General features: G+C 33.0%; 1 protein-coding gene across 1 annotated transcript; it reads right to left on the reverse strand.

Moving 5' to 3' along the window:
* Nucleotides 1-10,268: 10,268 nt before the first annotated feature.
* LOC110624208 lies at nt 10,269-11,392 on the reverse strand. Its single transcript, XM_021769323.1, has 3 exons — nt 10,966-11,392; nt 10,612-10,794; nt 10,269-10,450 (listed from the first exon to the last, which is right to left on the reverse strand). The coding sequence occupies exons 1-3, from the start codon at nt 11,390-11,392 to the stop codon at nt 10,269-10,271; spliced, it is 792 nt and encodes a 263-aa protein (XP_021625015.1).
* Nucleotides 11,393-11,651: the final 259 nt, after the last annotated feature.

Consider the following 11,651-nt stretch of genomic DNA (forward strand, 5'->3'; position numbering starts at 1 on the left):
GTTTAATTAACTATAATATTAAGAGTTAAGACTCTTATTTTCTTATTTTTTGGTCGGAATGAAAATTTTTAAGTAATTGAAACTTTTTTAAATTGTTAAAATGAATTTGTGTTTTAGAGATATTGATGTTTGTTAAAAGTGAGTTTTTTTTTAAAATCAATAGATTTTAATTTATTAATATTACCATCATTTTTAGAATCGAAAGGTCTTAAAGAATATTTTCTTTTAAAACTTGTAAATATATTAAACAACCCTGTTATTCCTTTTAAACATAAAAAATGTAAATATTTAAAAGCCAATAAAAACTGGAAAAAAAAAAAGAAATAAACTTTAATTTATAAAATTTTTATTTTAAAAAACTCTATTTTAATCTAACTCATATCAAATAAAATGTACAGAGAAAGTAATATATAATCTAATCTGACTTAATTTAGTAGCTAAAAAAATATTACTAGACTCAAAACACAATTCTTATATCTAATATATATATATAATAGTTATTTTTTGAAAGGAAACATACTAATGAACAGGCTTTGAGTTAAATAAGAGAAATATTTGAATAGTTAAATATCTTATAAACTTATATTTAAATTTAAAAAACACAAATAGTGCAATAATTTAATTACAAAAGCTCCTACAGCGAAATGGCAATGCCACTTAAAAGTGTTAGTCAAACAGATCCGGTCAACTCTCTCCGTCAATTTCATTGCTATAATAACAGCAAAAACTTGTCCATGCAGAGTTGAGGAGCCAATGTATCAAAACTCATGTGAATTTTCTACAAACTAAACTATAGCTACTCATGCCTTTATTAGGGTGTCTTTTTTAAAGGTAACATCCACATTTATTATAATGGTACTTGCTGGAGGAGGGATCCATCTTTCATTTGTATTTGTGGTTTTTGATTTTAGCCGGGTAAAATATGATTTTTCTTTTCTTGTCTGGATCATAGTTTATATTTTTTTTCTTCTATTTATTTTTTTTTTCTTTCTATCATTAATTTTTATCTATAGTTTTCTGTGTTGGAAAAATATGATAAAATAATAAAACATGAGTCATGTTGGACACTGTGCTTAAAGATTTATTTTGTAATCCTCCAGGATGAAACAAGTTCTTCTGAAATTTAATTTTCAGGATCAGAACAATAAGGATATATCTCTAATTTATAACTCAGCAGAAAACATAGAGAAGAAAAAGAATAAAATAGAAAGATAAAATTGTATTTTTTTGTAAAAATACAAACTATTTATGGTGGAAAAAATGGCCATCGTAAGCGGTTATAAAAATCTTGAGATAATATAATAAAATCATAACGGTCAGATTTAATATTAAATTTGCAACAGCAAAAAAATCTCAGAAATAAAATTTTCAATGACCGTAAAATTTTTAACGACCGTAAAATTTTCAACGACCACAAAACCTTTTGAAATCTTAACTAATTTTATAACAATTCTCCACATATTTTAAAAAAAATTTCTGTAACACCCCTTACTCTATCAAAGTGTAGTCCGAACAAGGATTATCACAAACTATACATTTTTAGATATATCAAAACTAAACAATTTTATTTATTTGTAATTACTAAGTTATTATATAGCTCAAGTAAATTTCATAAAGCGATTAAAGTAAATGTGGAATTTTAAACTAAAATTTTGGCAAAGTTTCCTTAGTTTCATCAGCGCTTTAACCTGTAGTACATATGAAAAACACATGTATAATTATCAACTGTCATTTGACATCTTATTATTCTTTAATTTGGCACACATTTCATAGCAGCATCACTCCTAATTTTTCCATGGATCTCATCATATGCAAACGCTCAACTCTTTCTCTTTATCCATATATGATTACAATATTTTGACTTATATAACCTTCATAACCTACTCTATTTAATATGTACATGCCAAAATATAACTGTACTATGACTCAAAGACACAAAACAACTAGCTATGATAATGGCATTGATGTCTGATGTAGACTTCTGATGACCTCCGTGTGCCTACTTTATCTACAAACTGCGTGAGGTAAAAACCAACATGCTGAGCTAATACTCAGTGGGTGATTGCAAACAAATAATAAAATAGAGCAAGCATATTCATGTATATAAATAATTAAATAAACAATTAAAAGCTAGTCAAATGTTGTTAACATGATACAAAGTATACTTGTCAATCTTCTTAGTATAAAATATGAGTGCCATATGTATCATTGTGCATGACAAAAATTTCCTTCACATTCAATAAAAACATCTTCTTTTACCTTTATTGCACATTTATAGCAAATCACCATAGCTTAGTGCATGTAATAGATGCAGACATGTTAACATTCATTAATGATTTTATAAAATCGAGTATTAATCTTAATTAGGTTCTCAGCCCTTATAAATACATAGTAGGGTCTACTAGGTAGATAAGGAATTATAACGGTAGGCACAGGGTGTCAAACAGTAGGCTTAGAGGCCGAAATTGTAATAGTAGGGCTCTGTGGCCATGTTTATGAGGTACCTGATATGTAACCTCAAATATAGATCATGTATCGGTAGCAATACTGCGAACTCTGTATATTCATATTGTAACGACCCGGAAACCGGACCGCTACCGGCGCTAGGATTCAGGTCGGCTTAAGGCCGCCAGAACCCGTAGCAAGCCAAACATACATCCTGTGAACCTGTTTAATCCCATACATGGTCAACAACATACATAAAAAAAAATTTAAAACTTTTCTTTCATTCAAACATTTCTTTGCCAAGCCTAGCCTGTGTTGCACAAACATAACACAAACCTCTCATTGGAGTCCTCATCAAATACTCCAATGGGGTAACATAACATAACATAGGCTTGGATTACATAGGCATCATAAAAACATTATATCTCATATAAGACCATGTGTACAGGGAATACAACAGACTCTAGTCAAGCACATTATCAAACTTACATTACATTACATCTCATACTTTTACATTACCAACAAACCATGTCCACAGCTAAGCTATTACATAAACTTCTCTTACTCTGCTGACTTCTCTATCTACTCTGCACCTGCAAGACTGGGGTTAGGGGAGAGGGGGTGAGCTATAAAGCCCAATGAGCAGAAACTAAAAACATTTGCTTTAATTCCTCCATTTTTAGGTATATTATTATTCATTTTATTATTATTATTATTATTATTTTATTTTATCATATTATTTAACTTTTTCTTTCTTTTTCTTAATCATGCTTTCATGAAATGCAACACATCACAGCTAATCACATAAAGGATGGTATTGTCACCAGTAGTCCTCAACATCTCCAAATGCCAGGGGCGTAGAATGGGCATCACTGGTCTTTCTCTTACATAACATAACATTCTAAAGTGCCAGGGGCGTAGAATGGGCCTCGCTGGTCTTTCTCTTACATAGTGCCAGGGGCGTAGAATGGGCCTCGCTGGTCTTCCATAACATATCATCATAACATAACATCAGAGGACTATGGATCACCCAACAACCATCCACATCAACATCATTTTATGCAATGCAGCATATTCGTGAATTCTAATGCAAACATCCTGAAATATTGCATGGCATAATGATGCATGGGCAATGCTTTATGATTCATTCATTTATTCATTTACTTTACTTTAAAACTTAAGGGGGTTGTTCCACTCACCTGGTGACTGAAGCTTTAACAACGAACTCTGAACGACTATCTCACAACCGGGGGTCTCGGTTCCTCGGGTCCGAACCTACACAGGTGGACTCAAATGAGGCACCAAACAACAAGAATATAACTCTAAACATACCCCCCAAAAACCTCCTAAAAACACCTCAAAACACTCCTAGGAAGCATGCAAGAAAAGGCTGGACAGGGCACTTTCGGCGGCACCTTCGGCTGCCGGAAGTCCCTCCAGATCCGAAAGTCAGGCAGGTTCGGCGGCACCTTCGGCGGCCGAAACTCCCAGACAGAGGCGAAACTCATGCATATTCGGCGGCACCTTCGGCGGCCGAAAGTCTCGGACAGAGCCGAAACTCCAACTTTCGGGGGCAAGCTTCGGCAGCCTAAAGCTGCCTCTCAAGCCATGTTCGGCGGCCGAAACTCCCTTCGGCTGCCGAACCTGGTTTCTGCCAAAGGGCAGAAACTTGGCTTCCTTAAGCATTTTTGCCTAAACTCACCAATCATGCATAAACTTGTTCTAAGACATGCATAAACACCATACATCACACCTAGGGGTCTCAAACTATCAAATACCCCAACTACAACACTTCAACACACACAAACAACATACATTGTTCATCAAAACATCAAAACCCATAAACTCATCAATAAGCCTAAACATGCATCTCTACCCATAAAACAACTTAAAACTTACTTAAAACATATAAGGAGCTTAAGATCGGCTCTTACCTCTTGAAGATCGAGAGGGAGACGACCTAAACTTGGAGATCCACGAAAATGAGCTCCTGAGTTCCCAAAGCTCCAAAACTTGGTTTAAATGCTCAAAACTTGCAATGTGAGTTTAAAACTCAAGGAAAATGGAAGAGATTTAGAGGAAGAACACAAGATTTGCAAAGGGAAGGTCGGAAGCTTGCTGTGGCCGAAAATGGGAGAAAGCTCGCCCATTTCGGCTAAGTGCCCCTTTTATAGGTGGCTGGCCAGGCCACGTTCGGGGGCCGAATGTGCCTCCGCATCCATGCAATGTTCGGCGGCCGAACTTGACTTTCGGCGGCCGAACCTGGACTTCCCTAACTCATGCTTTCGGGGCCTAACGTGCCTCCAAAACGCATGCATGTTCGGCGGCCGAACTTGACTTTCGGCGGCCGAACCTGGGTTTTCCTCCAAAGACTTCTCATGCAAAACTCATTTAGTTTTTATACTTAAAATCATGAAATACCTTAAAACATTTTATGAAAACATGTTTCTACCCTACTAGAGGCTTCCGACATCTGAGATTCCACCGGACGGTGGGAATTCCGATACCGGAGTCTAGCTGAGTATTACACATATAGCATGCCATACCTTTAAACTAACTTCGACTCTTATTAAGTTTACTAGGGCCAAGTATCATTAATTCAATATATCAATGTAAATGCATGTCATTTGAAGCTATTTGAATTCATTTTCAAAATACATATATCATATGTCAAGGTTAACAAGATGAGAAACTCATGGCAAGTAGTGCAAAATTTTATTGACTTAGCATTCCAATATTGCGTCAAGTCAATTCACTTCTTGCATTTCATAAAATTAATATGTAAAGAATGACAAGTTTTACTCAAATTATCATGCATAAATAGGTGTTATTATTAAGTAAGCATGTGCGAAAAACAAAGTATGATAAGCAAGTACGTGCGTAATTCTCACTGATTGAGCAAGCATGTCAATTTCTATGCATTCCAATTTGAGAAAACTGCATTCTGCTATATATTGCATAAACTTTTCAAGCAGTTTAGAGTTATAATTTGACTTTAGTTTCTTCATAACAAATGTAAATTTATGTCTTATCTTTCCAATAAGATATAATTTATACAAATCTGATCACCCTAACTTAAGTTATGAATTTTTATTTACAAGCTGCTCAATAAGGTCTTGATCAGTCTAGTATTGATACTTGTTTATAATATCAAAAAACATATCAGATTTATGCATTTTCATACAAATTTAAGCTTAAGTGTCTTCTACAAATTTTTAGGTATACTTCTTAAGATTCATTTGACACTGGTATTAACAAATTTTATTGAGTACATAATTAGTTATGGTATAATCAATACACTCTGTTCCGGATACACTATCACTGTGTCCAGTTTAGGTTTACTAGCAATTTACATCATTTACGTACAGATTCAGAATTTGGTCAATTTATGAAAGTTTTATCTCTTTATCTCAGCTTTCATTTGGTATATTTTAGGTCTAATTTCAATAACTACAAATAAGTTATGAAGTTACTAACACATGCTGCCCTGTTAAAATCTATCCTACCAGGTTTGTACTTTAAGCCTTTCAAACACCATTTCTAACTTTCGTATAACATATTTTTACAATCAAAGCAACATTTTCAGTAAGTAAAATCAATCCCTAACTTTACATATCAATGAGAAAATCAAAGGAAAATAGAAAATCATACAAACACCAAACCTTTCTTGAATTTCTCTTTCTTTTCCTCTTCTATTCTCTAGCTATCTCCTTTTCCTTTGATGTTTCTTCACCTAGGTCAATTTATATATTAGAGAATGATTAAATAAATTGTAAATTAAAGCTTTATAATTCAAATTTATGCATGAAGAAATGAGAAGATTGTCACATTCCAAAACCTACAAGTAGAAATAGAGCAACTATTAAATTTAAATTGTACCATTCTAAAGTTAGAGTAATTAGTTTTAGGGGAGGTGCTAGCTTAACCTCGAGCTGAATAAGGGAGATGTTAGCTTATCCATAGTCGTCTGACACACAATTCGCCTATAAATAGAGCACTAAAAGTTGTGTTCAGAGGTCCAACTTGCATTTCATATAGAATTATACATCCAAACGTAGAGTTAAAATAAGAACGACCAGTAATAGTATTTTAATATCCTTAAACTGTAATAACTGAATCATAGAAAACCTAAATAAGTAAACAGACATATCTTAAAATAAAGCATCTAATGTGATAAGCAGGTCGGAATTAAGTTGCTATCGGGAGGTGCTTAAGGGTTTTCCCGACATGTTAGCTTGAGGTGCCTACTAAAACCGACGTGCTTACCTAAATGAAATGAACTTCTAAAGGTCAAAAATGTAAGTTTAGTAGGTCAATCTATGAATATTGAAAGTTTAAAAACTAAATTGAAACATGTGAAAAAGTTTAGTAGGTTAAAGTGTGAATATGGAAAGTTTAAAAGTAAAATCCAAGTTTAGCCTCCATCTTTTTATATATTTTCACCTAAACCCACCATGTATCACCTAGCCATACATGAAGACATGACTAATTATGAAAGGAAAATGTGTCTTCCATTTGCTCCATGTTTGCCGTAGCTACACCAAAAAGAAAAGACAAAGTGAGTTTTCTTGTTTTCTTCCTTTTCCACCATATTTCACCAAAAAGATAAAATCTTCATTCATGCAAAATTCTTTCCTAAGTGTAATAACTAGCAAAGGAACCATAGAAAAGGAGGAAAGAAGGAGAGAAGTTAAGGTGCTTAAGTGGTAAGTGATAGAAATTGAAAATTAGGTTAGGCAAACATATTCTTTAATGTTTTCAATCAATTATATGTTGTTAAATGAATTGAAACTTATGTTTTTCTTATTCTTTATAAAGAACAAATTCAAAAGGAGGAAGGTACATCAAAAGGGAAAGGCAAGGAAAAAGAATAACTAAGGTGTACCTAAAGATTTTGAAAAGAATTGTGCAAAAGGTTTGGTGTTTATATGAAATTATGTTTTCTCTTTGATTTTCTCATGAATATGGAAAATTAGAGATTGATTTTATTTGCTGAAAATGCTCTTTTGATTGTGTGGATTTGTAATATAAATGTTGAAATGATAATTCGAAGGCTTAAAGCACATAGATACAATATGGGAGCCAAAAACACAAAACTGGCAGAATATGTTCCAACAGGACAGCCTACATTGGAAACCTCATAATTTATTGTGTAATCATTGAAATTAAGCCTAACATATACCAAATGAAAGCTAAGACAAAAAGCTAAAATTTTTATGAGTGATCAAATTCTGAATCTGTAACTAATTATATGCAAATTGCTAGTGAACCTAAGCTGGTCACAAGGAATTGTGCATTCGAAACAGTATGTATTTCTTAGACCATAACTAATGATTTATTCAATGAAATGAATTAAGACCAGTGCCAAATAAACTCTGAGAAATATAACTAAAACTTTATACAAGAAAGTTAAGCTTGAATCTGTATGCATACGATATGTTTTGTTAGATTAAAAACAAATTGTACTGGTTAGAACCTGATTGAGCAGTTTGCAAAGAAAAATTCATAATTTAAGTTAGGAATGTCAGAATTAGATACAATATATCTTGTTATAAAGCTAACACACAAATACACAAAGTTCATGAAGAAAGGCGAGTCTAGTTATGTTCATAAGATACTTAGAAATGTGACACAATCTTAGACAGAAACAAATCTAAATCTAAATGTTGACCTAAAAGGGATTGACGTGCTAGCTTTGTGGCCAAATTACGCACGTGCTAGCTTGACATGCCTACTTTATGCATGTGCTAGCTTAATAGACTAAAATTTTACACACATATTCTTGATGAAATAGTAATATTTTCATGACTAAATATTATGTTCATGAGTGAATATGGTCTATTACACACATATGTATGCTCTTAAGGACTCTTTTTATCTACGTGCTTACTTATGAATAAATAGTTCGACATATTTACTTGTTTCAATATGTTAAGCATCTAAATGAATAATTTTAATACTAATAAATATTTAACATGTAAATATGCATTCTTGACCCTAGTAAACCTCAGTGGGAGTCATAGATAAAATAAGGGTATGGCATGCCATATATAGTTTAGCAGTACTGCGCCCTAATGGGTTACATGATATGATATTTTTGACACACTATGTGTCATAAAGTTTCTCGGCTTTTGAGCCATACAGACACAACATTCGACCCTTAGGCCATACAGTTTGGCACTTTGTGCTATACAGATACGGTTTTCTCTTATCTAGCTAGATGATTCTGCGAAGAGTTTATAGGGGCTAAGATTTAATTATATGACTTGTTAATACCTTACAAGCATGCATACAAGATGGTTATCAAAATATGAATAATCTTACAGTTATAAAATTGCATGACTTAATTTGTCCACTTTTCACCCACTGACACATAAAATTTTCATTCGTTTATATAAAATGATTTCGTTGTAACTATCATGAGTATTTCTTTTTATACTTGAATGATATATATATTGTTATTCACCCACTGAGCATAAGCTCAGCACGTTGGACTTTTTCATGCGCAGGTAATAGATAAAGGAAGCAACAATTAAGAGGCCTGGTTCTGCATCAGCATAGAGATATCATCATAACCAGTTATTCACAACTTTTATACAAGAGATTGTTTATATTTGGCATGTACATTAGTAGTCTACCAAGAGTCTGTAAATGAGTGTTGAAAATAGTACGAATATAAATAAATGTGTTTACTATGTTAAGTTATTATGTTCTATTTATGGATTTAATAATGTGAAATGAGCAAATATTGAAATTTTATGACTATTTTTCATAGGGATAATTGCTAATAAACAGGGGAGACTCTTGCAGTTTCTCCATTTAAAATTGTTCTGTAAATCATCATGCATTTAAACAAACTAAATAACAATTCATAATGTAAAAGCTAACTTAAGTCCACATATATAATTGCATATAGTATAGTATGCGACATTCTTTACTGAGCTATTTTATAGACGGGTAAGAAGTGTTACAAAGATGTTATTTCCTATACACTTATAAGTTCACCTTTGATTTTTAAACTTGGTGTATATGAAACCTTAAACTTTTCTTATTCAATTCTTTTAATATTTGGCTCTTTCTTTAGCTATTAATCTTAGGGTGAATTTTAGTTAAAGAAAGAAGTTGATTTTGTGAGATTTTGGCTTGAATTTAGTGAAAGGAAGACAAAACAAAATCTTGGTTTTTCAATGGTGTGAGCTATGACAATAAGGTGGGTGGAGAAGACAACCCACTTTTTCACTTTGCTTTGTCATTTCTTTCATGCATAGTTAGGTGACACATGGAAGGTTTAGGTGACGAGATGGAAAACATAAAGGACTAATCTAAATTTTGTCTTTAAACTTTTCATATTCACACTTTAACCTATTAAACTCTTTACCATATTTCAATTTAGTTTTCAAACTTTCAATATTCATAGATTGACCTACTAAATTATACTTTTAGCCTTTAGAAGTCATTTTTACTTAAGTAAGCATGACAGATTTAAACAAGTACCTCGAGCAAGCACGTCAGGAAACCCTAAGCACCTCCCAAAAGTGACTCGTTTCTGACTCGCTAATCATATTGTCTACTTTATTTTTGGACTTGTCCGTTTCTTTATATGAGTTTTCTATTATTCAATTATTAGCAGCTTAGAGTTATGTTAGCACCTCTCCTAAGTAGTTCGGGATAAGCTAGCACCTCCTCTAATGCTACTTACTCTAGTAGTGAAATAGCCTAACTCATACCTAGCGATGTCACTACTCTAGCTATGGGTTTGAGAATGTTATAACTCTTTCCCTCTTAAGAAATTTCATCCTCGAAATTTTACCTGCTTTGAATAGCTATGGATATTGTTGTTTCATAACTTCTTCACTCTCCCATGTAGCTTCTTCTACCTTGTGATTTCTCCATAACAGTTTCACTAAAGGAATCTTCTTATTTCTTAACTCTTTCATTTCCTTTGCCAAAATTTTCATTGGTTCTTTTTCATAAGTTAGGTAAGATTGTACATCAATAGTTTCTGCTGAAATGACATGTGACGGGTCAGATCAATATCTTCTTAACATGGATACATGGAAGACATTGTGTATTCTGTCTAACTCTAGAGGTAAAGCTAGCTTGTAGGCTATTGGACCCACACGCTCAATTATTTCATATGGACCAATAACTGAGGGTTTAGCTTACCTTTCTTGCCAAATCTTAGCACTTTCTTCCATGGCGAAACTTTTAAAAACACTTTGTCCCCAACAACAAATTCTACATCTTTTCTTCTCAAATCTACATAGGATTTTTGCCTATCTATTGCATCTTTCAATCTTTCTTTGATAATCTTCACTTTCTCCTCAGTCTGTCTTACCAACTCTGAGCCTACAAATTTAGCTTCACTAAGTTCTTTCCAGCATAATAGGGTTCTATATTTTTTGCCATACAATGCTTCATAAGGGGCCATTTTAATACGAGTCTAATAAATGTTGTTGTAAGCAAATTCTACTAGTGGGAGATATCTTTCCCAGCTTCCTTCAAATTCAATTACACAACTTCTGAGCATGTCTTCCAAAACTTGAATTACTCTCTCTGACTGGCCATCTGTCTGATGATGAAAAGCTGTATTAAAATTCAATCTTGTCCTTAAAGCTTCTTGTAGTTTTTTCCAAAATCTGGATGTGAATCTTGGATCTCTGTCTAATATGATAGAGATAGGAACACCATGTAGTCTCAGAATTTCATTAATGTACAATTCTGCATACTTTTCTAATGTATAATCCATTTTGATTGGCAAGAAATATGTTGATTTAGTTAACTTGTCAACTATTACCCAGATAGCATCTTTCTTCCTTAGTGAGAGTGGCAATCCTGTTACAAAATCCATGGTAATTCTATCCCATTTCCATCTAGTATAGCGATAGGCTGCAATAACCCTGATGGAACTTGATGTTCTGCTTTTACCCGTTGACATATCAAACATTTTATTACAAATTTAACTATATTTCTTTTCATACCCGGCCATCAATAATGTGCCTTCAGATCTTGATACATCTTAGTGCTACCTAGATGCATAACATATGGACTATTGTGTGCCTCTATAAGAATACTCTGTTTCAACGCTCCAATTTTAGGTACACATATTTTGTTACCATAGTACAAGTAATCATCATCACTTATCACATGCTTCTGCTTCTTCCTCTCTTGTACTTGTCTATCCATAAAGCTATCTCTATATCTTA

The sequence above is a fragment of the Manihot esculenta genome, chromosome 10 (genome assembly GCF_001659605.2).
Source record: "Manihot esculenta cultivar AM560-2 chromosome 10, M.esculenta_v8, whole genome shotgun sequence".
NCBI classification, from domain to species: domain Eukaryota; kingdom Viridiplantae; phylum Streptophyta; class Magnoliopsida; order Malpighiales; family Euphorbiaceae; genus Manihot; species Manihot esculenta.